This window comes from Octodon degus, unplaced genomic scaffold (assembly GCF_000260255.1).
Source record: "Octodon degus isolate 3935 unplaced genomic scaffold, OctDeg1.0 scaffold00182, whole genome shotgun sequence".
Lineage (NCBI taxonomy): Eukaryota > Metazoa > Chordata > Mammalia > Rodentia > Octodontidae > Octodon > Octodon degus.
In genome coordinates this window covers 4,191,427-4,217,306 of record NW_004524758.1, presented here as the reverse complement: position 1 = coordinate 4,217,306, position 25,880 = coordinate 4,191,427, and the positions used below count along the sequence as shown (strand labels likewise).

Sequence of the window (25,880 nt, the reverse complement as noted above, 5' to 3'; positions counted from 1 at the left end):
CAGCTGCAAAGGCTCACAGAGCAAGGGGAGGGGACAGTTGATTCTGAGAGCAAACAGGGTAAAGTATACATTGTGGGCCTGGTCATCAGACAGTCCCTGGGCCTCAAAAGAGACTCTCCTACCTGGCCCCGATCATGCACACAACCATGAAGGACACCTGACGAGGTGATAGTGGTCTCATACAGAGTGTACCCAAAGGCCTGTCCATTCCCATCATTTACTGGCAGGTTCTCCATGTTGATGGGCTTTTCAGACTTGATGGGCTGTGGACAGAAGACAGGGGAGGCACAGGAGCGGGCTACGTCTCGGCCCAGCCCTCTGAGGTGAGTCATGTGGCTCGGGAGGGAGGAAGCACATGGAGATCTCAGAGGCAGGGATGCTAACTTCTTTCTTCTATTCTGATGTCTTATCATACTGAGCCCTGGGCCCAAGTCATGGGGCACAGGGACAGGAGGAGAGAGACATCATTAAGAATGGAGCCCTGCAGTCTACTGGACCTTAACTCCTACCCACCCTCAACTGCACATCACTGCTTCCTGGACTGGGCTCCAGGAGGTGCCCTCTTCCTGGGGCAAAGTCAGCCCTTCCTTGCCAGCCTCCACCCCTGTCTTGATAGAGATGGCTGGGGGAGTGAAATCTCCTGCCTTCTTTCACGTTCTTTGGTTCCTTCCCACATGGTGCCCAACAGCCTGCTGGCTTCACTCTCAGTTCTGGATTGAAGAACAAGCCTCGAAGTGTCCAGCACTGCCACTAATCTCCTCAGCACCCCTCCTGGAGGACTCCTGGACCCTGCCTGCCCACCCCAGGACTGCTCCTGCTCCCTGACCCATGCACTCACCTCCATATACTTGAGGGCATCCCATAATGACAGGTAGAAAGACGGTGCCATTGGCTCATAGGCCATCTTGGGGAGAGGGTCAGGTGGGGGAGAAAGGGGGGCATCTGTGACAGAGAGACAGGTACCATCCCTGAGTACCCAGACGGTTGCTGCCTCCTCCAGCCTCCTAGCTACAGGCCCAGGGTCCTCCTGGATCCTGGCCAGTTCTCAGCACAGCCTAAACCTCTCTGGGAGGCAAGGCCTAGGGAAGGGTGGGGTCTACGCACACTGGGACAAAACTGTTTCCCTAATCCACGGCGGGGGTGGCAGGGGAGGTTGGGATGGTAACTCCACAGCTCACAGCAGAAGCAGGAGCCTGAGTGGTATGTGTGTCGACTGCCTGCTGGTACCTGAGAGGGAGCCAAAGAAGTCGTGGAGCTTGCCATACTTGGCTGTGTAATCGCCAGCCTCTGTCAGCACCGCATCATAGTCTGCAAGACACCCACGCAACTGTCATGGTCATCCCTGTCCCCAGAGCTGTTTGTGGCAGCAGGAGACGGGAGGAACTGGGTTGGAAGCAGAGTTGTCAGCCCTGCAGTTGGGAAGGTAAGCCACCTTTAGTGTGAGCCACTCAGTTACTATAAATACTAAGGTAGGAAATATTGCAAAACTGCCCACAGTCACAGCATGAGCTTAGATTTGTAGCTGCAGGCGGTAAACAAGGCATCTTTTTCTACTGTCTGGGGACTCCCAATCCAAAGGGCCTGGAGATCACACCCTCTCAGAGGTCTAAGTAGGAAGAGGAGGCACTGCTCTTGTCCCAGCCACCCAGGCCTTCCCTCCCTTCCTCTAGGTCCCAGCCTCCAAAGAGCTCCTGCAGCAGAAGAACCAGCTCACAGGCATGCATGGCTGAAGCTCCTGCTGCCCTCCAAGGTTAAGAGTGACAGCTCAAACACACCTCTCCCCTGAGCACTATACAGGCAAATGCATCAAAGGCGCCTGTTGTCCCTCAGGACTCCCCAGGAAAAGCCCAGGCCAGCAAAGGCATGGAGGACGAGGGAGGACCAGCCCTGGGGAATCATACTTGCCGTAGCTGGTGACGTCAGACTTATATTCATTGAAATGCATGGCCCCATTTATGAAGCCAAAATTGGTGCCCCCATGGAACATGTAGAGGTTGATGGAGAAGCCAGCATTGGTGATGGCAGTTACCATTTCCAAAACCTCTACAGGAGAGGGGAGAAGGACAGGTGTACAGTTAGATACACCCTAGGCTCCTAGGAACCCAGAGTCCCAACCCCTCCGTGAGGTCCCCTGGCTGCTCTGTCCTGTGCCTCTACCGACATTCTGGGCACAGAAGATTGGGGGAGAGGGAGGGGAAGTGGGCACCAGTCTCAGCCAGAGCTTGGCCCCAGTTCTCCGTCCTCTTGAGTCTATCAACTGCCACATGCACACTGTGTGGCGGGGGCCAGCTAGTGCCAGCCCGCTCGGCCCCCCAGCAGTCATTCGTGAAATGCACAAAACCAGAGCTCATCTGTCACTAGAGATGCAATTCTGATCCCCTTCCTAACCCCACCTTCACTTGGAAATAAACTAACAGGTGAAAAGAAAATATGAAGGGAGAGAAACAGATGGTTAGTAGATAGATATTTTCTTAACATCAATTAAAGAAATGAAACTGGACAACGACCTGCAAGACTGGCAAATACTAACCACACTAAACACTGGCATACCCCCAATTGGCAATACTAAACACTGAAGTTGCTGGCAGCCTCTGGAGGGCAGTGTGGTAACCACACACACCAAAATCCGTAAGCAGAGGGAACTGGAAAGTCAGGTACACAAGGCTGGACTCTAAGGGCACTCCTTGAAATGGTGCTGGATCCACCGAAGCCACTGGCCCTCTGAGAATCCACCAGTGAAATATGGATTAAAAGGGACGGGTGAGTCATCAACAGTGTGTGTGGCATTAGTGAAGGTGGTAATGTAAATCTACGCTGAGCAGTGCAGAAAGCTTCTGTGCGTGGCTTTATTGAGCACGAGCAGGCGGCCAGCTCAGTGGGGCCAGCCCATGTCTCTGACGTGCACACAGTGCTGCCGGGGGAGATGCATGAACAAGAGTCCGCAGCGCACGCGCCACTCCTTGAGCTCGGGCGCTCTGTGTCCCACGCACACCTCTCTGCAGCTTCTGGACGCCTGCACTACACACGCATCACTTTTCTAATCACCAAAACACACAAAAGCAAAGGTGGAAGTCCTACCTTTTGCTTTAAATGTAAAGACAAATAATTCTGAAATATCAAAAGCTGACTGCTACACACAGATGACCCCAGGAGCCATGCATCCACACATCAGCCAGCAGAGAACAGGAAGTGCCTTCTTGCTTTGGGATCAACATACATACTGGAAGTCTGCAGCGCATGGCACTCACCAGAGGAGTCCAAGATATTGTGCGGGCTTCCCCATGAGTCAAACCACCCTGTCCAGTACTCCATCACCATCTTGGGCTGATTCCCCTGGATACCACAAAATGAGTTAGACAGGCAGGCCACACGAAAAGGAAAAGAGGACACCCTCCCAGAGGGATCCCAGCACCTCTGCCTCCCGCCTCTCCTCTGACCGCGCAGCCCTCGTGTGAGAGACTCGTGGAAGCAGAGCCCACAGGAGGATGGCTTGTCCCCCACATGTGGCCTCCACACCCAGAGGTGTAGAATGGAAGAGGCTACCCGAGTGAGGCGGTGGATCCTGGCAGCTCCTTGTGATTTTAATGACACGTGCAGTGGATGCCAGCAACGGCATGGTGGCGGCTCTGCCTTCACACCGTCCTTAGCAGACCTTTGTCAGAGCGCACACCTGCTTGGGACGCCCTTCCCTGCACTGGCTGCTTTCTGGGTCAAGACAAGCTTTACCCACCCTCTTCCAGGGAAGGGAAAAGCCCGCCATGGCTGCATATCCTGGAGAGTTGCTGCTTGCCTTTCCCTGGAAGAGTCAGGAAGCTACAGCATGCACCATCTTCAAGGTCTAGCTTAGTTTAAATAGCAACTTGCAAAACTGGACCCCAAAGTCAGGGCCGGACGGTTCAGCCTTGTACTGTACAGGTGCAACAGCCACAGTCTGAATTCACATTTCAAAACTCTGAAATACTATTTCAGAATGCTGACCTTGGTGCCTGACCGCCACCAGCAGGCCAGGCTCACTCTCAGGGTCACGCTCAGCTCTGCCATGACCTGGGGAAGAGTGAGGACTGATTTGCTAGCACTTCAGGTCTGCACCAGAGTCTTCCTCATTCACCAGCAATGATCAAATATCCTCTCTGCCAGTGACTCAACCTGGCCCCACCCAGGCCCATTATCTTTCCAGCAGAAGTCTGTCTGGACACAGGAGCCTCACCCCACAAGGGCCTGTGGCCATGGTGACTGCCTGGGATGGGCCTGAGGCACTTAGACTCATTGAAATGCAAGGCTCCATTTATGAAACCAACCCCTGCTTTGAAGGCTGTGGGACAGAGTGGAAGTGAACCCAGCTGTCTCTACGGTCAGTATGGCAGAGGAGCAATGAGGACAGGTAACACGTACAGGGATTTCTCCTACCCCGCGGCAAGCCAGAGGGAGAGATGGGGCTCTCAGTCCTGGTGTCGGGCTGTGTCATGGGCCAGCCCAGCTCTGTCTTCGTAGGAGACCACCAGCTCAGGAGAGAGCTCTTGGCACGGGACTGAGCTGTACTGCACAGCTGATGTGACGGCGCCCACACACCCATGACAACTCCTCTCTTTCTCCTCCTGTCCTGACAATAATCTTTCTAGGGCCATAGGATCCTTCCGGGCTAAGATCGGAAGCTTATGTGGGATGGGAAGGGGAGAAGCTTCTCTTCCTCCTCAATTCTTTGGAGCATGTTTGGGGACTGTGGGGTCCTCAAGAGTCAGATCTCACGCACACCACATCCACCTACACCACAGAGCCACAGAGCAGCTTCCGCACTGCTTCCCTGGAAGGCATGTGGCAAGTGGGCTGAGGGAAGGGAGGCAGCCCAGGCGGGCTCCCCCAAGGCACTCTCACTCCTAGCACCTGTGCGGGGCAGGCCCACCACTTCCACAGGCCTAGATTTACCTGGATATTTAGGAGGGAGGTGGTCAGTGCCTGTAGCTCCTGCTGTGACTGCAGGTTGATGGTGGCCAGCACTGAAGGGAGAGGAGAAAGGACAAACACAATGTGGTCTTAAAGTCAAGAAGACTTTCTGACCACCCCATGCCCTTCGCAGGACAGCTCCTGGTGGCAGTAGATTCATCTAACTGATCTCGGAGATCCACCAGTCAGCACAGGGCTGGCGCAGCCACCACTCGAGAAGCATCTGCCTTTGAGTAACTGGTTTTACAGCCACAACGTGCACTACGAGAGTGTGCCCTGCTCACGTGAGCTTCCTACACCAAACACGGAGCAGAAGACACTGACTTCAAGGAAACCTCCTGTTTTATTTCTTGATGAGGAGTCATTCTCTATGCCACAATAAGTTAACTTCCAAGTTGAAGCATATGCTCAGCGAAGATCCGGCTGAAGGCTGGCCACGCATCCTGTGGCTAAGTCCTCTACCTCGCCGTCCCCGTGACACCAAGGGAACATTCAGTGCCTCTTTTTAAAGCTGTCAGTAAGTTAAGAGCCAAGCACTGAGAACACCCCTCATCTGTAAGCCTGGGCAGAACACACAGCAAGAAAACGGCAGAGAGTCGTCCATAAATTAAGAGCAGAAAAAAAAACAAAAAACAAAACAACAAAGAGCAGGAATGCTGGAAAGCCCATGGACTAAGATGGCAAAGCATTGCGGAAGAAACGCGATGGCTGCGCAAGCGTCTCACGAGTAGAGGACAACACTGTGCCACTGCCAACAACTCACAGAAGTGCCACGGAGCCAAAAGTGCTCCACAGTAGAAGGTGTGATTGCAAAATACCAGAACATCAGGGGTAAAGAGAAAATTACCAATCTTTGAGAAGTGAGAGGAGGGAAGAGGCAGGACAGGAGACATTTGAAAGGATCAGGAGCCAGAATGTCACTGTTTTTAGCAGCACCAGCGCATGCTAGGAAATAATGGAATAATGCCACCAAAACCCCAGGAAGAAGGCCCAACACAGGAGACAGCAGCCACCTCGGGATAAAGCTGTGCCGCAGGCCTGCAGCAGACAGAGGCTCCCGCAGGCTCCCACCATGGAACCTGGTATGCACAGGCACTAAAAAAGAACACCAGTGAAGGTTTTGGGTAAAGTGTTTTTTAAAAGAAGGCAAGAGGATGCACATGGTAGCAGAGGAAGAAAAAGCTAAGTCAACCAGGATAATTACTGCATTAGAAGTTAGAACTAAGTACATTGGAAAGCAAGTTGACTTGCCACTGGAAGATTCGGATATTTCAGGGGAAGCAAGCAGAGGGGCCAGGGCCGCAGGAGGCTGCCCCACGTCTGGCACACACGCCCCGGCGCTCGCTCCCTGGAGCGGGGGCGCTGAGGACGAGTCATCACCTTCAGAGCAGGAAGCCAGGGGCAGAAAGCTAGCTCGGCACACACAGGCTTCTCTGTGTGTGTTGCTCAGAACAAGAAGAAAAGCAGAGGAAGCAAAAGGCAAGGAAGGAGAGACGGTCATTTCTAGGAAATGGGGGGAAGAGGCAGGCAGTGCCGCACTTCTTCCTGAGGATTCACATTATTTTACTTTATTTCTTAATTTCTTAAAAAGTATTCTCCGCAGCAGCTGGTGACAGGAGGGATAGAGGCTGCAGGGGAGGCCAGGTATGTGGAGAGAACAGGACCGGGCATCCTCACAGGTCTTTAACCACCTAAGGCTGCTCACCAGCACCTAGACGTCTCCCCCTCACCAGCCAGCCCAGCCCACCCCAGACTCAGGCCTGGAGACTGTGGGAACAGGTGTGAGGGGACAGTGCCACCCTGTGGAAGCAGCAGGAAGCACTTCTGGGCATCACCACACCCCAGCCAGGGCCCGCCTCCCTTGGCCTTCTGTCCATTTGTGGTAGACAAGAGCCTTCTACGTGTCAGCTGCTGCTGGGTGTCACGGGGACGGAAGCCCCTGGCTACAAATGCAAAGCAGGTGCTACAGCAGACGCCGCACCGCTGAGGCGACCATGGGGAACAACCACAGTGACCTCTGGAGGGAGCACAAAGCTGTCGGGGACAGGGGCCCACTGTGCTCCCAGCAAGGGCAAGAAGGCCAGGAGGGTTAAAGGACGTGCAAGGGAAGGCTCTGGGAGTGCGCTCAGCCTCTGCGTTCATGGGACCTCGCTTCCCCGAGGGCACCTGGACTGATGATTGTGGCCACACCTTCAAAGGCATCACCATTGCCTGGCATGGTGGTGCACACCTGCAATCCCAGCACTTGAGGCAGGAGGACTGTTGTGAGTTTGAGACCAGCCTGGGCTAGAGTGAGCTCAAGGCCACTATGAACTGCATAGCAAAACGTCTCAAAAAGACAAAAAAAAAAAGGCACTGGCAGCAGTCAAGGAGCAAACACACCCAAACTCCAGGTGGGCTCCAAAGACAAGGGCTGGAGATGCAAGGCCAGGCCCAGCTGCAGGGAGGCAGAGCAGGGAGTCCTGGAGGAGGGACGCGAGGCGTGCGGCCTGGGCCCGGGAGGGCCGGAGCTGCAACCTCTGACAGGAGGCCTGTGAGCGGGCGGCAGCAGGGGAGACCCTCACGGAGCTGGCCACAGCTCTTCCCCACTGACACAGCCTCCGCTCCTTCAGCCCACAGCTCCCAATTCAGGGCAGGGGAAGGGTGACAGCAGAAAGCCTCCCGCCTGTGCCTCGTGCCACCTGCGATGCCTACAGAGCAAAACCACCCACACGGCCTCCGTCCAGTACCTCCACGGACCACTCCCTTCTGCAAGCCGTCCTTGTTGTCTGAGGTCAAAAGCAGTTCTACGATTCCTCGGTCCTCCAAGGCCTAAGGGCGGGGGCGGGGTAAAGACCAAGGCGTGGTCAGTGTTCACTCTTCGAGCGTCTGTGCGCACTGCTAGGGGCAAGGCAGCCTCGGGAGCGGGAGCGCGGTGAGGGCAGATCTGATGAAAGCGTGTCCTGCAGCGGCCGCCTTGCCTGCACCTGCCATATTCAGCAAGTACTCCTGACTTCCAACTGCAGCAAGCAAAGGGCGCTGGAATCTGCAGCCCTTGCTTGCTTCTGAAGGCCTAGCCAGTTTGCTGTTCCCAGACAGCCTACGTTGGGGCTGACTTCAGGAGCCAGCTGCCCTGCTGTCACCTGGCATCTGCCTGCAGGGCTCCAGCGGGACAGTCAGGCTTCCAGTACATCACCCACATTTTTCCACTTGCCCACACTATGAGCAGACAGCTGGTCTTTCCCCACACTGAGCCTAGTGTGCCGCTGGCCTCCAGCAAGGGCATCGCAGGAGCCGCTGGCCTCGGTGACATACCACAGGCACAACCCATGCCCAGGACAAAGTGTGCAGTGAGGGACCACAAGGATTTCTACTCCTCAGAGAGGGGCAGGCAATCTGCTTAGCACTTGGTTCACTGTCCAGTCAGTCTTCACAGTCTATCAACAGTATAGATGGATGTGGCTCATAGAGCTAAGGAGAACCTGGGCTGACCCCAGAGGCTGTCCACAGCCAAGGCTCAGCTCCGAGGCTTCGGCTACACTGAGATCAAAAACCCCTGCAGGGACGATTTTCCTCTAATTTCCCTGCAGATCTTATGACACCTATGACGTGACAAGACTGCTTATTTCAACAGAATTCTTTTGGAACTAGAGAAGGCATACATACCCAGCAGGCAAGTAACACTAATATCAATTTTTACATGCTATTAAGAAAAAGTCCAAGGGGTATAATGCTCAAGAATGACACAGCAGGAGAGCATTTGTCAGGAGCTAGGCAAGATCTTTATCAAAAGCCCTGGACTGACCCTTTCGGCTATTCAGTGAGTCATTCTCTGACACGTCATGTCCGCAGAGCTTCCTACAACATGGTTGCACAGTTGCAGCTCAAGGCAGCCGTCCACTGACTCACCCTACAAGGGGGAATACTCTCCATTTTGCTCCTGATAAACTAAAGTTCAGTAAGAGGTAAGGGGTCTGCCCAAGGCCGTGCATGCTGGTGGTGTCCACATCTGGACAACGCCCCCAGGAGGGCCACACAGCACTCAGGAGCAGCCTCCCTGCAGCGTCAGGGTCACAGCGCCTGGGCACCGCGCCCTGTGCAGAAAGTGCGGTCCCAAGAAGCTCTGCTTCCTCTCCCGCCTGCTGCACACTGTACCAACAGCAGCTACAGAAGCCCCAGAGGGAGTCTGAAGAAAAGAGGTGTGGCTGCGCTGGAAGCCTCAATCTGGACTGGGACCACTTCAGATAATTCAAGGAAGAGGATGAAACTGGGGGTAGGCTCTCTTCCCAACTGGCTGGGCCTGACTTCAACACTGAACTAGCATGGTGCATGCACAGGCCCCGTCCCAGACACAGTGTGTGCCCTTCCCAGAAGCTTTCTGCAGGTGAGAAGTTGGGGGACAGTGAGGGTCTAGGAGAGTCTGTAGTTTACAGGGGCAGAAGCAATTTCCAGTGGAAAATGAATCTGTGGGAGAAAGTACGAGAGATGCTGCCTGCGCCACCAGGGCAGAGCCATCCACCCGGCTTCCAATCAAAGAGATTCATCCAGAGAACAACTAGTGTTTCCTGCTCACAGCCCCACTGGGCTGACCCTCCAAGGACCCTACACTGAAGGCCAGTGGTCCAGCAAAGTCACTTATTGACAACTTACTGGGAACCTAGGCCTGTGCTCAGCCGCCTGACCTCACACAGTAGAGTCTGAAGGGGCAGATGTTCTCTCAGAGCCTACTGTGTAGAACACAGAAAGAAGACTTAGAAAAACCAAGGCATTTGTTCAAGGTCTCATTTGTTCAAATGTTAGCCTGTGCCACTGCAGCCCTGTGCCTCACTGCATTCAAGCTGCCATTCCCACCCTGCTCCACACCAGGGTCTGCCTCAGACTCCTTTAACGCTGCAGCATGGTACGTGGCCAACGATGTTTTTGAACCCCCCAGATAAAGTGAGTCATGCCTCAGCCCAGGGCTGGAAGCAGGGCAGCAGCTCAGACATCACCACTCAGTGAGCGCCACCACTCAGACCCTGCCCCACCACGCACACACTGACAGGCCTCTTGCAAGCTGGCTGAACTGGATCAGTGGAGGAAGTTGCCATTAATGAATGGTGCTGGGAGACAGAGCAGCTAGCATGAGAAGGATCTCAGACCCACATGTCGCGGCCCTGCACGTCGTACGGATGGAGAACCAAGCAGGCTGACTTACCTTCTTGACATAAGGCATGTAAGCGGGGTCTCTGTTGTAGGAACCGTATTCATTCTCCACCTGCACAGCAATAATGGGCCCGCCGCGCTTGTACTAGGGAGAAGAGATGAACGTTCAGAGGCTGAAGTCCTGGGAACCATGTTGTCCAAATCCATCACGCCTGTCTCCAATTACTAGCAACATCCCCCATTTGAAAAACGGAAGTCTCCAAAGGCCTGCTGTTTAAGAGTGTTATCATTAAGGCAGTGGGACAGGAAGCACCAGGCTCTGTTCTCCTATAGAAATGCCAGATAAACAACTATAAACTGATGACGTAATGTCATAGGATCTCTGGAAACCTGTCAAAGAGCTAAGCAAACAAGTGATGACACAACCAAGAAAGAGCTACATGTGAGAGGGGAGCGTCCGGTGCCTTCAGCTGCCCCGTCCCCTCCTCAGTGCAGCCCAATGCCGCTGGAAGAAGCTGCCAAGTCGCAGGCCCCTCTGCTGGGATGGAAGGCACTGAGCTGGGCTGTGGGGGCTTCCTGCCCACTGGTCACTCAGTCACTGCCTGAAATCAGACCCTCTGTCCTGGCAAGGCATGACTTCAGAATGGTCCCAGAGCCCAAGATGACCGATTCTAGCTATTTTACCACAGTACATTTTTTTTTAATTTTAGGGAAGGGTCTACAAGGTGCTCAGGTCTCACTACTAGATCACACTCTGTCGACCCTGTCCTAAATACCTAATAAATAAATGAATAAAAATAGGCGGGCCAGATAGCTCAGTGGACTAAAGCACCTGCTTAGGCAGAGCGCAGTGGCCAGGTTAGATTCTTGCCATGTGGCCCCACCCCCGGGGCATGCTGAGAGGATGACTGAGACTGGGCGTGGTGGCACACACCTGTAATCCTAGCTTTTGGGAAGCTGACAACAGGAGGGTCACTATGAGTCTGACCTACATAGTGAGAGACCCTGCAGACCCTGTACTAAATACATAAAAAATAAATAAATACTCATATGCACTAAGGTGGACAATGTTGTGTTACGTGTATTTTCATAGTAAAAATAAAATAATGGCTCTCAGAAAAGAAGCTCTCGGTGCCATTTCCATGCCCAAGAGTGCCTCTGAGCTCGGTAGTCCCGACCTGCCCTCCTGTGCCCATGCCGCCTCCACCTCACTCTACCTCTTCACCTGTGGAGACAGCGCCACTAGTTTCCCTGCAAATCTAGGCCAATAACTTCCAAGATTCTGGTTTATTTCACTAGTAGAGCTGCCACTTTTAGAAAACAAAACTACAGGCCCCCCAGTTACATCTGAATTTACAATGATTTTTCTATAAACAATGAATACTTTTTTAAAATGTAAATATGGCTAATGCAACATCTAGGGTATATCTTTACTTTAAAAGTTATTCCTGGCGTATGTGAAATTCAAATTTAACTGGAAAACCTTCGTTTAATCTGGCAGTTCTCTTTGATTTACGTGTGCTCTGAACATTGCAAACTATTAACTCAAGAGCAATTTTTATTGATGCACTAATTTTTTATTGATATATTAATCTCTCAGTGTCACTCTTCATAGTTTTACATCAGTAACTGCGTTAATTATTCCCATTCTTGATTTTTATTGCCTCCAATTACCACATAAAATATTTAGATACTTTCTCCCTAAAGAGTCATTTTTAACATATTTGTTTTGAGTAGCAAGCGGTACCGTGCAGCACCGATGACACTCACACATTCTGGGCCCGGAGGTAAGCACCCTGCGAAGTCATCAACTGGAACTCCACAACTGCAAGAAGTCTAACCAACCAGGGCCTGGCCCACACGCAGCCTGGAGCCGCAGCGCCACGGAGGCTGACGGGTGAGGGCTTTCAGTTGCCAGTCACCCCGTCCACTCGGCAGTCATGGCTCGGCATTGCACAAAGACACGGAAGTCCTCACGCCTGTCTACCTTTCCGACACCAACTGAGACACTGGTTAAGTCTGTTGCGCTCTTGGGTTGAACTGCAGGTCCTCTGATCTGGGAATTCACCCAGGATGTCCTACGCCCAAAGAAGGACAGGGAAAGACCTGAGAGCGTTGTGCTCTTACCTGGAGTGGCACCACACGGGACATCAGGTGATCAAAGTAAAGGTCCACAGCCTCCGTGAAGCCCTGGTAAGTTGTTCTCAGCTTCATGCCAGGATCTTGGAGCAGCCAGCTTGGAGGCAAAGGGCGGGGCGGGGAGGGCACCGGCATTGGGATCTGGAAGCAGGCGACTTCAGAGCTCCCAGGAGGAAGTCTGAAGCGCAGGCAGCCCCCCCCCCCCAGCTGCTCCTCAGGAGGCTGCGCAGAGAACGCAGGGCTCCACCTTCAGCGTCTGCGCTCCAGTGCTCTAGCAGAAGGGCAAAGCCAGCAGGGTTCAGAGTCCCTGGGCCTGGAGGACACAGATGCTACCTTCCGGGTCACTCAGGAAAGTGAGCGGAACACAGACTGTGAGTGGCTGAGCACAGTGAGGGACCGATGCGTTCGCAGGAGCCACACGGCCCTGAAGGACTCCGCACTCGGCAGGAAGGCATCACGTATGTACACTTCCCGGTCCCTCTGCAGCAAGCACAAACTCTGGAGGAGCGCAGCCCCAAGGCCGAGCTCGAAGGCTGGAGTCCGAGCGCGTCCTTCTCGGGCACAATCCCGAGGAAGCGTGTTCTCTTAACACGCGGATCTGAGGCTTCTCTGGCCCCAGCAGAGCTGGACAAGCACCGACCAGTGCTGACGAACAGTAGAGAAGAGGTGGGGGTCTCCAAGCCTGAGTCCCACATTCAGTGCCCCCCCCCCCCGCGCCTGGTTCCTCTCTCACACAGGGGACTCAGGGACCCGCTCATGCAAAGGCAGGTGTCCTTCAGGGTAGGGGTCTGAGGCAGAGCTCCCTAGCATCTTGGTTGACACTGTTAAACCCTGCTGCCCTCTGTGCCCTACTCTGGCTAAGCCCACAGGAATCGCTGACCATGCACCTAGATCTCTAATCCTCAGGGAGTGAGGGCACAGCTCCAGCTGTGTTCACAGCCTTGCCCAGGGCACGGTGCCAGAGAAGTGATCCTGGCTGGTGCAGAGGTGGAGGCCGAGCTGAGCCTCTGAGGGAAGGGCAGGTTACAGTGGGAACAAGCCAGGCGTGCTGCTCATGCTGTGGAGAGACGGTGCCCAGAGAGGCCGGGCCTTCCCTCCTCTAGGTCTAAGTGCAGGTTGAGGCTGGGAAAACTGACACATTACAAGACTGTTGTCTCACTGGCCACGCAGATAAGCAGATGAGTGGATACAGTTCAATGCCTGTCCAGATCTCTCCTCCAGCCACAAAATACTGAGCTCAGCAGAGAGCACAGAGAGAACGGACACTAACGCAGACTAGTAGACTAGTAGCTTCTGCTGTACTTTATCCAAATGCTGGGTGTGAGAACACTGATCAGTAATGTCTCCAAGAAAGAGACAAGGCAAGTCCCAGCTCCACAGCTGGCCCAGAGCATGAACTGCCCCAAGGTAGCCCCTCCCTGCTGCCCCCTGCTGCTCGCCACGCATGTGGATCCCCCCAGGTTTTGCAAGGGCAGTAACTACAACAGAGCTCAGGGTTCTTGGGGTGCCACACATTCTAAAAAGGAAATTGAGCACAAAGATGGAAACTGTACTTTTAAAAGTGAACTGAATCGACATCGGTGAGTATTTGCACTGGAATCTAGATACATCCAGCTGCCCTGGAAGCCCTCATGGGCTGGCTCACCTGGGCAGGCCCCCAAGGTCGATCTCAGCACAGATGTAGGGGCCTGGGCGCAGAATCACCCACAGCCCGATCTCTGCAGCCAACAGGACAAAGGCCCTGGGAGGGAAACAAAGTCAGGCATCTTGTGGCTGTCCACAGGTAGGCCACTTGGGGAGGGAGCCTGGATACCTGACAGGATCAGCTGCCCACTCCTTGTCCCCTTTCTCTTACAACCAGGGAGGCTGGCATGAGGGAGGGTCAATCCCACCTCAGCAGAGCAAGGAGTCCTGCCACCCTGGATTTGTACTGGCTCCCAGCATCAGACCCATTCACATGGCCCCTGTGGTGGAGGCGGGCTTCAGACAAGGTACAGGGCATCCTAGCATGACCTGGACCCTAACAGCAGCCTTGCTAGCCCTGAGGACAGCCTGTGTTCCTTGATGTTCACCATATACATTGATCCATCAAGGTTTTATAAGGCCAGTAACTAGGTAACTGGATCCCATTGCAGGATGTGGGGGGGACCCTCTGGCTGCAGGCCTGGCCCAGGGTGATGGACCCCTGCTGGGGGGACATCTGAACCCTGGGCACAGAGCCCCTCACAGTGTCCTGAGGACCAGGCCCCAGGCCCAGGGCCCCAAAGCAGCAATGAGACATCTTCAGGGGTCCTGAATCCACCCCAGCAGCCACCTCCCTGCCATTCTCCCCAGACCAGGTCACAGAGCAGCCACACCACGTACTCCAGGTCGAGGTTCCCGGAGAAGTCGAATTTGCCTCTTTCTGGCTCATGGAGGTTCCACGGGACATAGCTGCAGCAGAAAAGATAAGCAGAGACAAGAGCTTGTCGTCCGCCGCCTCACTTCTCAGGTGCCCTTTTTTTCAGCTCTGAAGCACAGTGTGATGGCTTCAGGGGCACTTCCTAATGGCTTCCAGGCTGGAACCAAGGACAGATCGGGAAGGTCCGAGAATTGCTGAGAACCAGGTGCAAGCCCCAGCAGAACAGCACCTCGCCCCCTCAAAGAGACGAAGGCCACCCTGATGTGGGTGAAGCATTAGCCACGGCATGAAAGGTCAGACTTGACAACCACCAGTGAGGTTGCCCTCTTGCCTCTCTTCAGGGGAAGAAATAACAGAGCAAGAGAAGCAGGGCAGGAAGAACCTCGGTTTCAATACTACTTTTACCCAAGTATCCAGATGTCCAAAGCTTGAAGCAAAATGGAACTTGAAAGAGAAGGTGAGGATGCATGGGAAGCTGCTAAAAAACATGGACTCAAGGGGGGGTCTGTAGCCGACCGCCTGCTGAGCCCCCCTGCAGAGCACATGCGCAGGTGAAGGGACGCGAGGCTTTGTGGCTCCCAACTCCCCCAAGGTCCCACAGAGAGGCAAATATAGACTGTCTCGCTTTGCTGAGGCAAAATGCAGCCCTGCAGCGCTGCTGAAGCCAGAGGAATCCTTTTTGAACCTACCCGCAGTCCTTCAGCGATACCAATGCTGACGTTGCTTAGAACTTTCTTAGCCCTCAGGAATCGCCTTCAAAGCCAGCTCATAAGCCAGCCCAGGAAATCCATCTCCTTGCTCTAGCATTACATATTTTTGCCTGAAAACCAAGTAATCTAGCCTGATAACCCACTTTATGGATAGAGTCACAGTTAGATATGGTTTGGCAATTTTGATTTTAACAATTCAAGAAAAGATTGAGATTATAAATAAGTAAAACTACTTTTTAAATGATTTGCATCTTCACCACTTCACCGAGTGCCACAGCCACGGGCTGATGGACACACCACGGCTGCAGGAGCCTCAGCACAAGGGGCCGTCCGCTGAGAAGCGCAGAGTCTGCAGCCAGACAGCAGCTCAGCCGGCAGCCCCGAAGAAGACGCCATCGTCTGCTTCAGAACCTTGGCTGAGGAGCCATCTCCCAAGACCAGGTGGAAGCAGTGGCATGCGTGCCCGCAGAGGAAGGCCAGGCAATGATAGGAAAAGCAGGAAAGCCCAGGACCAAGGAAACAGGTTGCCACCTTCAGCCTGGACTTCTAGCCTCCCCCCAAGTAGGGTGACAAAATAAATTTCTGTGTGCAAACTGCAACAGTAAATACATAAATAAACAGACATTTATAGCTTCTGAGTTTCCTTCCGCATCTCCACTAACTTCTCTCCCTGTATTCTTCGCAAGCACTGCTATCCTGGCTGCTCTAGAACAGTGATGGCGAGCCTTTTAGAGCTTTCAGTAATAAAAGACAGCATGCTGCAGCATGCACGCACAGGCTTGCCACTGATCTAGACCTTATATCAGCTCGAGACCTTCTCGTGCCCATCCACAGGCTATTCTGGAAGGAGGAGGAGGGAGAGACTCTTACCCTGCAGACCTAAGCAGAGCCTTGGGCTAGCTCATCCTTTTGTCTTTCTTTTTCCTCCTGCAGATACCCGGAGCCCCTACTTTGGTACTCAGGCTTGGCAGCAGGGGATGGGCATGGTACTCACGTGGTGAGGGTATTCAAGCCACAGGCTTTCATCTTGAGCAAGCGGTCCCTCCAGTATGCCCTGGGCACACGGAAATAGTGTATGGAGCCTCCGAAGATCCGGAAGGTGGTGTCCTCCAGCACAAAGTCCTGGCCCTTGGCCTGCAGCCCCAGCCGCCGATGTCGAAGCCAGGGTGGGATCAGGGTGCTCCAGTCCAGCCTGGAAAGACAAAGGTCCTCTTGGAGCCTGAGAGCCCCTGAAGCTGTGAGCAGGGAGAGGCGACTGGCTTCCTCACCTCCTTCACAGGCCCTCTGCCTTCCTCTCCGAAGAGGGCCTGTGCCGGGGTGGCCAGCCAAGCTCCCCCATCTGACTTAGCCAAACCTTGGAAGGAGTCTTCCTTCAGCATCGCTCACAGAGCTGGACCGGGCTGCAGGGGAAGGGCAAGCTGACGCGGTCAGGAACAAGACAAACACAAGGCTCAACATGAAGACACACGTGCTAAAAGAGAGGATGAGGTGGGGTTAGCGCTACCCAGGAAGAGGATGCTGTCTAGAGGAGGCACTTGAGCAGCTCACAGGCTTCTACCTTGGCCAGCTGTTCTAAACATTAAAGCAGCAGCTACTAGAAACAGTACCTCTGAGCCCCCTCCTGGTCACAGCTATCCAGTTTGAGATGCAGGTACCTGGAAAGACCACCTAAGTTAAACAGCATCAATTCATTAACAAAATTTCCAGGTCTTAATTACTTCTGAAGATCAAGCATCCACTAAGGATGACCCAGTGTGACACACTCCAGGAATAAGCGCATCTTGGGATCTCCAAGGCTGGCCCCAGGGAGCCGCTCTGAGTGACTTTGGGACCCTAGAATTCTCACTTTCCTCTCCACCTAAGCACTGGAGGGCCACAAGGGAGAGCTGACAGGAGCAGCTTCAGGGCTGGAAATTTCCAGCAATGTGCTTTGGGGAAGTGGGGGGTGGAGAACAAGAACATGGGAGAGGGTGAGCTGGAGCTCGTTTGGGTGGAACTTTCCTCCTGCCCTTTTCCTTATAGTTCGATGCTACAGGGCATGTGCACGGCAGGGATCCCCAACAGAAGAAGCTCCTCAGGCCCTCCCTGGAGAGCCTTGACAGCCACAGCCAGAGGCGCAGCAGGCTGAGAGGGTGCGGCTGCCAGGCAGTACCAACACTGGGAAATTTCCCGAGGCCACTCACGGGCCCAGGGAATCCTCCTTTACCTGCCCCTTCCTGCTTCTCACAGCCCCCAACCTTGAAACACCCTGCAGCCTCAGAGCTATGCTCCTGCTCAGTCATTTGTGCACGGCTGGGACCTAAGCACTTTTTCCTTTCCCTAGAAGCAAAAGTTTTATGTTCCAAGTGACTTGCAAGTGACATTTTTGGATTCAATTCTTCCAAAAAGTACCTCTGGGGAGTGAAGACAAACACAATATCTGGAAGTAGAATCTGGGCAGGAATCTCTGGGGTTACCAGTCCCAGGATTAACAACCTCCGCAGAACAGGCCGAAAGGCTGGCTACTCTGCTATGCACAGTGAAGGGGTTTATCACTATCAGAAACAAGTTTAGGTGAGCGTGGACAGCCGCAGTGGGTTTATGTCCCTAATAAGGAGTAACCCAGCCTCTCCGTTTTCCTTACTTTAGCACGTAATATTTTATGTGATAGACTTTGTAACAGGCTATCTTTGTATAATTTCTAAACTTTTACAATAATGGACCCTATCCACTGAGATCCTATTTTCCTATGATACCCTGCTCCTTGGCCAGGGTCAGCCAACTCCAGCCCTTCTCCAAGCCCCACCTGCCCTGTTTCTGTGAGCCCTGCCAGCTGAGAATTGTTTTCACTTTTGTAAGTGGCTGAAAATAATATTGTGGGATATATAAAAACAATGTGAACTTCACATTTCTGTGTTCATAAATAGTTTCATTGGCCCAGTGCCACGCCCACCACCGCTGGGTGGCTGCTGGGGCAAGGAAGTAACTGCAATAGAGACTGACTGACCCACAAAGATGAAAACGTCTGCCATCTGGCCATTTTCAGGAAGCTTTGCCAGCTTTTGTCTGGCAGACGAAGCCCCATATGACTCAAACAAGGCCCCACAGCCCGCACTGGGCCCATTGGGGCCTTCCTGTAACTCCCTGTTCTGCCTCTGACCAGCAAGCTCCCAACCACTCTCGCTTTGTCTGAAATCTGTCACACCTCCCATGGTTCCCCCACACCGGTTCCAAAGAGCACACCTTGCTCTCCTGCCCAGCCCTGCCTGCCTGAAGGACCCCCAAGCCACCCCATGCCTACTTGCCTGTCCCAGGTTGGTGCAAACAGGAACTGGATGGACAGACTATTTTCTTAAAAATGGGCTGATGGTAAAAATACTCATACATGCAATCTCATTATTTTTAGATAACATTAATACCTTTGGTAATCACTCCACATGGTGGTCGCCTTGATTCTCTGGTCAGAACCCAAAACAGCACAATCTCCAGTTCTGGGACGAAGTGCACGTCCCTCATCACAACTTCCACTGAGAGCTGAGTGCCTCCCTTCCCTCTCCCACAAGGCTGGCGTAGAGGTGGCAGGAAGCTCCACAACCCTTGTGCCAACGCAGCCCCTGCTAGGAACAGCGTGTCAGCACTCGTGGTCAGTGAGGGCCACCTTGTCCAGGCACTGAGAGCAGGCTGCAGAGCGCCTGGATCCTCTGCTTTTAGACAGCAGGAGCTCAGCCTTATCTGAAACCTGCTAAATCTAAACTTACACTTTAATCAGGTCCCCACAGTCGCAGCTTCAGAAGTGTCTCTCTACCTTCTCCTTCAATCTGTGTGAATGTTGTCCCTTTGGGTGAAGCGTCTCTTTTCTGGTGTCTATATCCTACCATTTTCTAGATGTAAAGAAAATTCCTTCTCGTTTCATTTCAAGAGGCAGGAAGTAACACAAACATACAAAGCTAGCTGTAAGCTCATTTCAAATTCTAGAAAATTCAACTGTTACCTTCCTGGAAATTTTCTGGTAAGTTATTAGGCAAAACTGGCAATAATGTAATAAAAGGAACGAAATCAGTAACAAAGCGAGCACAATACACATTGGATTTCTTGAGGACCCTCCCTGGAGGAGGGGACGATGCTAGGTAGCGCTGCACGTATCAAAGGTCAAGGCACAATGCCAATAGTTATTAAATGTTAATCATGATCATTAATACTAACAATCACCATCAAGTATAACCCCATCATTTCCTGGCAATTAACTCAGTAATAATATGGAAATACCGATGGGATGGTTCTATTCAGCCAGTGCAAGGGTCGGAGGAGCTCTGCTTGTAGGTCACTCTCGGGCCACAAGAGCTAAGCAAGCCCCAAGAAACCTGGCGCTTCAGCAGCTTTGCTTCAGGGAGCAGTTTAGGCCGAGTGACAGTTTCTTGGATGGAGCCAGGGGTGCCTGCTTTCCTCAGAGCAGGAGTTTAGCTACTACACTCTTCGGTTTCATCCTGGCTTCATTTCAGGGAAGTGACTTCTCACCCCTGGAAAACACTAGACTACAAGGCCATGGGCTGCCACCCTGCCCTGTGCCCCAGGCCTGGGTACCGCATGGGCCATGCTCTGTCCTCCCAGTGAGAACAGGGCTGGCCTCTGAAGCCAGGCCAGACATGAAGACTGAGTTCCGCCTCCCTGCAGCTGCAGTACAGGGCCCAAAGATTGGGCCAAGGGGAATATTTTGAAGCAGAGAGATTAAGGGCACAGCCTGGGCCTAGAGCGAATTGTTGCTTCCTCAACCTTCCAACTATACCGCCAAGGGCTGGAGAGATAGCTCAGTAGACTAAGCACCTGCTTAGGCAAGCACAGAGACCGGGTTGGATCCTGGCTGCTCTGCCCCACCCCCACCCCCAGGCATGCTGAGCCAGCCACCAAGTCTGGGCACTGTGGTGCACACTTGGAATCCCAGTGCTGGGGAGGCTGAAAACAGGAGGATCACTACAAATCCAAGCTGCGCAGTGAGACCCTGTATCAAATACATTTTTTAAAAAATTACACCACCAAGCGTGCAAAGAACGGTGAGAGTCTGCTGAGACTGAAATACTCCAATCCTACAATTTGGAGAGCGAGACTGCCAGAGAAATTAGACTTCGTGAGAGTCAATAACTGAATCAGAATCCCTGGGGTACTAAGCAGAATTCTGCATCTAGAGTCACTCTCATGAAGACATCCCTAGGTGTGCTGCCTTTGGTGTAGTCTGCCATACCTCATCAGTAATTCCAGCAATAATGATCACTGCCCTTATATCCTGTGGTGCTGCATCTTCTTACGGGGAAATATTCCACTTCTAAACTCATAAATAGAAAATGATTGTACGACAGCCTAGACAGAAGTGGAAAGCTGTTAGACACCTCAAAGGGGCTTTACTCTCAGTAACAAGCTTCTATCTTGGAGATGTTATGAAAGTCCAAGTGGAATGACTTCATGATTTAGGAAAACACAGGAGGCAGCATATTTTTTAAAAAATCTATTTTCAGATTAGTGTGCCCACTGACCTGGGCACAGTGGCCCATAACTGTAACCCCAGCAGTTTTCAGGGCTGAGGCACAACTTTGAGCCTCGCTCAGGCAACTTAATAACTTGGCAAGACCATCTCAAAATAAAAACATTTTAAAGGGCCAAAAATGTAACTCCACACAGAAGGCCAGACTCAATCCCCAGCGCAGGGTTTGGGGGGCTTCACATGGGTCTTACCTATTAACGCTTAAATAAGAGACAAGTTAGTTCACAGAGGTCCCAAGGAATGTACATCGCCTTCCACATACAAATCAACAGAATTTCTTTCCTTAGCCTATAGAGCCGAGCTCAGAATCTCCCTTACACTGGCCCAACACAAGGGGGATGCGCACTGTTGGAAAGGTCTATCAAGATTGAAAGTGAATGCATGCTACAGTCAGCAGTCCTGCTTACAGAAATAGGTACAACAAATACTCCTCCCAACTTTGTTTACTTTAGTAGCTGAAAGAGCGCAAGCAGAAAATTCTCTGCAGTAGATGACAGTTTCAATAAATTATGTATCTAATGGGCAAGTGGGACAGGAGGTACAGCTATCAGCAATCACCTCTTGGAGCTGGCGTACCCAGAGCCAGGAGTGGGAGGTTTTTTCCACTAGATCCTCTTTGTCTTTCATTAGTCACCAAATTCATTTATTACCTACTCACAAGTTACATTTCTAAGAACAATACCATTTGCTCTGAAAGACACAACCTTGCTACTCTGCTGAATAACAGAGTCCTGAAGCAGAACCAACGAAGAACCAGGTTTGATACCTTGTACCCCATCCACACTGGCCCCACCCCTGGGTGCACTGAGTTGGCCACCCAGTCCGGGCATGGTGACACATGCCTGTAATCCCAGCACTGGGAAGGCTGAACACAGCATGATCGCTGTAAGTCCGAGCTGCGTAGTGAGACCCTGTACCAAATACATTTTAAGAAAAGAACCAACAAAGAGCCTCCAATGCAGATATCAGCCCAGGGCTGGCTGCATCCTTCCCAGAGCCTCAAGAAATGCCTGCCCCTTCGATCCCCAGAGAAATCTTGTGCAGGGAGAACTCTTTTTCAATATTGTCCTCAATATTCTGGGCAAGTGCTTTAAACAAATGCTAGAGCTGCATGGAAAGGAAGGCGCAAAGGCCCTTCAGTGAGAGAGCTCTGCTACAGCTCTGTCTGCAGCTGGTGACAAAGGAGGGCAGAAGGCACTGCCAGGACGCCAGGGCACCTTTCAGGCACTATTCTGAAAACTGCTTGCCAAAGCCAGCATCTCCTAAATTCCTCTACAGAGCAGCATGTGAGGTGATACAATGGGACTCTGAGTCATTTCAGCAAAGACTGAGTGCTTTCATTCCATTTGCCACTTCCTCGACCTAGGGTGGGGACAGCGCTTGGGCCATCTTGCTGCTGTTTCCTCTGCCAGGACTCTGCAGCTTTTGACTTCAGCCTTCTTGGGAGCCAAGACCTTTAAGTCACAAATACACCTCTAACGTAAGCTTTCAAGACAGTCCTAGTCTCTCTGGATAGATGGCTTCCATGATCCTGTAAGAATCCTAGTGCTGTCTCCCCTACACATGGCGGTTCAGACATCTCACCTCTGCCACACTAGGAGCTTCTGTCCAGGCCACTCTCCCGGGTCACCATCTGACAGGTGATGAGCTGCTGAAAGAGCCACTGCAGACTCTGCAGCCATCACCAGCAGAAGATGAAAGGGCCAGCATTTGAAGAAGCTGCATATTACAGGGACTGACTCAGTCCTCACGCAGTGTAGAGACGTGGAGCAGGTAAAGCTCATAAAATTGACACCTCGCTGAAACTCAGGCAGAAGGCACAATTTGCCCAAACAACACGGAAGGCAGCCTATGATTTGGATCAAAGAAGATGGCTTGCAGCGCCCGCCTCCCCACCCTCGCCAGGGAGGAGTCCGATGGGTTCTCCCCTTTTCTACAAGGAGCTCTGGGTCATGGTTCCAGACAATGGCATTGTGGAAGCAGTGAGCGATATGGAGTGCGCAGAAAAATGAACCTGTCTCTGAGGAGCAGGGTGCTGGCTGCCTATCGGAGGCTTTCCTCTCTCTCCACTTTTGCCAGCTAAAATCTCAGCTATGCAAGATGCAGAGCCGACTGAATTACTGCTCAGTGATGCATTTATATTAAGGAAAACAAGCACACTGGAAGCCATTTCTTGATCGTATCAAGCAGGCGTTCACATGTTCGTGAAACAGAAGGAGAAAGACAAGGAAAGCCCCCCCCCCCCCGCTCAAAAGCAGGCTGACACGCGCCTCTCAAAGCGATGTGCTAAGTGAAGGAAGCCAAACAGCAGCAGCAGAACAGAGAGTACACACTTTAGGTCGCATTTCTGTAAAGCTCTTGAGAATGCAAACCGACACATGGTGGCAGAAAGCAGCTGCCGGAGGGTGGGGAGCAGGGGTGAGTAGGAGGCCAGAGTGGCAGAGGGGGAAAGAAGTTGAGGGCGAATAGATGTTCTCACTCCCTTAATTGTGGTGGTCGGATCGCAGCTTATTAAACTTTACATGTTAAGTATCAAAAGTTACCAAACTATATGGTAAGACTGTGTACAATGATATGACAGGTATATTTCGATAAAGGTGGCATTGCAGGAAGACCAGTGTTCAAGCTTAAAAACCTAAGGTGGGAATAAATTCTCCCCCAAACCCCCCGGGCCTATTATTTCCTGGATATAATGTCACCAAATTGTTCTGACTGACCATGAGTTAACCCAAAGAAAAGTCCGGATGAAAGAGATGCGACAGCCTCCCAGCTCCCTCCAAATACCTCCTTCGGGAGTCCAGGAGAAGGCAGATCCTGACGACGGCCGGGCTGAGCAGCACTGTGAGCTCGCTCGGTGCGGCCTGCCTTCCACTAGCCACACAGACATTCCCCAAGGGCAGTGCGACGCAGCCCTACTATGACTCAGTTCACGACCCAGTCACAGCTGAGATGTGGCAGGAAAAGGAAAGACTCTATGACTTCCTCCCAGCTCCAGGGCTATTTGAGTAACTCACAACTAGTGTCCAGCTCAAGTCAGACCGAAGGAACTGGGCAGAAAGCATCCCGGCAGAGACACAGTTGAAAAGATCCACATGCTAAAGGATCCTTCAGGGTGGCCCAAACTTGGTCCAGCGCTCCTCTGGCCTGCTTCATCCACTGAGGAAGAATGGGTGGCAGCACCTGCAGCTTGACTGGACACACCAAACCTACTTCCCAGGCCTGAGTCACAGCTATGTATTCTCTGTTGCCATCCCAGGCCACACACGAGGCCCCAGCCTGACTCCTAGGGTGGCCACCTCACCCAGGTGGGGACATGTTTAAGTCACGTGCAACAGGTCAGGCTTCCTCATAGCTGTCAGGTGCTCACAGCCCATTTCAGTCTTGTTAGACAGCATGCAGGCTCCTGCCCACACCTCTTCCTGGGGCCTATTCAGGTGTGTTTCCTGGCTTATGTCATATCATAGCCCTCAAAGCGACCTGCGTGGGAGGCCCAAGACAGCCTCCTGATCAACAACAGGCACACAGCAGGTTACCTGCAGCTCCCTGGAGCCCCAGCTCCTGGACACCCTGCTGCCTCTGCCCTGAGACTCTTCAGGGAGTTGCGTCAGCCTCGGAGCACAGACAATGGGGGGGGGGTATGTTACAGCCTGCAGCAAGGACATGAAAAGTCTTCTAACACCTGGAGAAATGAAATGCTTCCCAAGCTTTCTGGGCCCCAGGGTGAGAAAAGAACCTTTCTTTTCCCAAACAATGTTTATGTCATCCTGGCCTTCTCAGAAGCAAACAAGATTGTAAATCATGAAAAGGTGTTAAGTGTAACAAGTTTCCAAATGTGCTCTTATGGCCTCAAAAACCTTTATTTCCATCAGAAATGTCCCTGTGTCCTAAGGAGTTTGGAGGAGTGAAGAAGCAAGACAGAAAAGCTGCTGCGGGGTGTGCTCTTGTCACTGGTTCCAGTGGCCCAGCCTCGCCTCCTCAACAGGGTCCACTGCCAAACGCTCCTTGCTGCTGGTCTGCTTCCCAGAAACCTGGGAGGTTTTGAATATGGAAAGTACCAAGCATCGGCCTAAAAGACGGTGAGGGCTGCAAGCTCCTATAAATAGATCCGGTTTAGAAAACCTCTGGGGCACAGTACCCGGAAATTTTGACTTGTTCAAGTGGTGGGTAAATCGCTCTATCCCTGCACCCTACCATTTGGCAGAAACAGAATTTGTGAATGGGAGAGCGGAGTGAGCTAGTAACCACTGAAGAAGGAGAGGCTCCTTATTTATCAGCACTGGAGTGATGCACGTAGGTCGGCACAGTGCCGCTAGATCGCAGCAGCCGGCGCTGGGGTACTGCCCTCCGAAGAGCAGAGACCCCAGCTGGTTGGGAGAGAAAGTGGGGGTTTGAGAGGTAACTGGAAGGGAGGCGGGTATGGGGAACTTCCGACAGGGCCTTCCCAGAGCACTGGGAGCCCCACATCACAAGGGCCAAGGAGCTGAAGTCAACGCACAGACGCCTGGGGACTCAGGGCAGCGGCCGGTGTCACCCAGGCCGGATCTCCAGGCACATCGGCAAGCGCCGAGGGACTCCGGTGTTGGAGAGCTCCAAGAAAAAAGAGCTGGGCTCTTTGCCCTGCAAAGTAGAGGGGCGCAGCTTGCACTGGGCGAGAGCCTGAAGTGTGCCGGGCTGGGGCGTGCAGGGTCCCTCAGGTGCTGGGCAGCTTTGTCTCACCTGCGGAGCACCAGGAAGCTCAGGAGGACCAGCAGCAGGAGTCCTAGTGTGCGGCCCGGCCTCCGCCGGAGGCTCCAGGTGCTCATCCCGCCTCGGCTGCGCTCAGGTGCAGAGCTGCACTCCAGCGCTCGCCAGCTCCTGCAGCCAGAGCGGGGGCGGGACGGCGCGTGGGTAGCCTAGGCAACGGGCCTCGGCCGGCCCGGCCCACGGGCACCCATTGGCTGCAGCCTGCGACCTGTCCCCTATGCCTCGGGAGAGGGTTGTAGGCGCGCGCGGAGGGGAGGCGGGGCCGAGAGAGGTGTGGGGAGGGGCGGGGAGAGGCGGGGCGTGGGGGAGG

General features: G+C 53.0%; 1 protein-coding gene across 2 annotated transcripts in view; it reads right to left on the bottom strand.

Annotated features, from left to right (window-relative positions):
- The window catches only part of LOC101587776 (beta-galactosidase-1-like protein 2), a 30,324-nt gene extending 4,650 nt beyond the window's left edge, over positions 1–25,674 (bottom strand). The window contains exons 1-14 of one of the 2 annotated variants that reach the window (XM_023703829.1): positions 23,612–23,670; positions 16,670–16,786; positions 16,310–16,507; positions 14,569–14,637; positions 13,850–13,945; positions 12,193–12,301; positions 10,118–10,210; positions 7,671–7,752; positions 4,924–4,994; positions 3,249–3,333; positions 1,906–2,043; positions 1,228–1,308; positions 839–942; positions 123–263 (exon numbers count right to left, since the gene is read on the bottom strand). In XM_023703829.1, coding sequence (XP_023559597.1) covers positions 123–263; positions 839–942; positions 1,228–1,308; positions 1,906–2,043; positions 3,249–3,333; positions 4,924–4,994; positions 7,671–7,752; positions 10,118–10,210; positions 12,193–12,301; positions 13,850–13,945; positions 14,569–14,637; positions 16,310–16,507; positions 16,670–16,773 — 1,371 coding nt within the window. In that variant the 5' untranslated portion in view covers positions 16,774–16,786; positions 23,612–23,670. Of the gene's footprint in view, positions 1–122; positions 264–838; positions 943–1,227; positions 1,309–1,905; positions 2,044–3,248; positions 3,334–4,923; positions 4,995–7,670; positions 7,753–10,117; positions 10,211–12,192; positions 12,302–13,849; positions 13,946–14,568; positions 14,638–16,309; positions 16,508–16,669; positions 16,787–23,611; positions 23,671–25,543 lie in introns of those variants that run through there. The other variant, XM_023703830.1, reaches the window with a different exon arrangement.
- Positions 25,675–25,880: the final 206 nt, after the last annotated feature.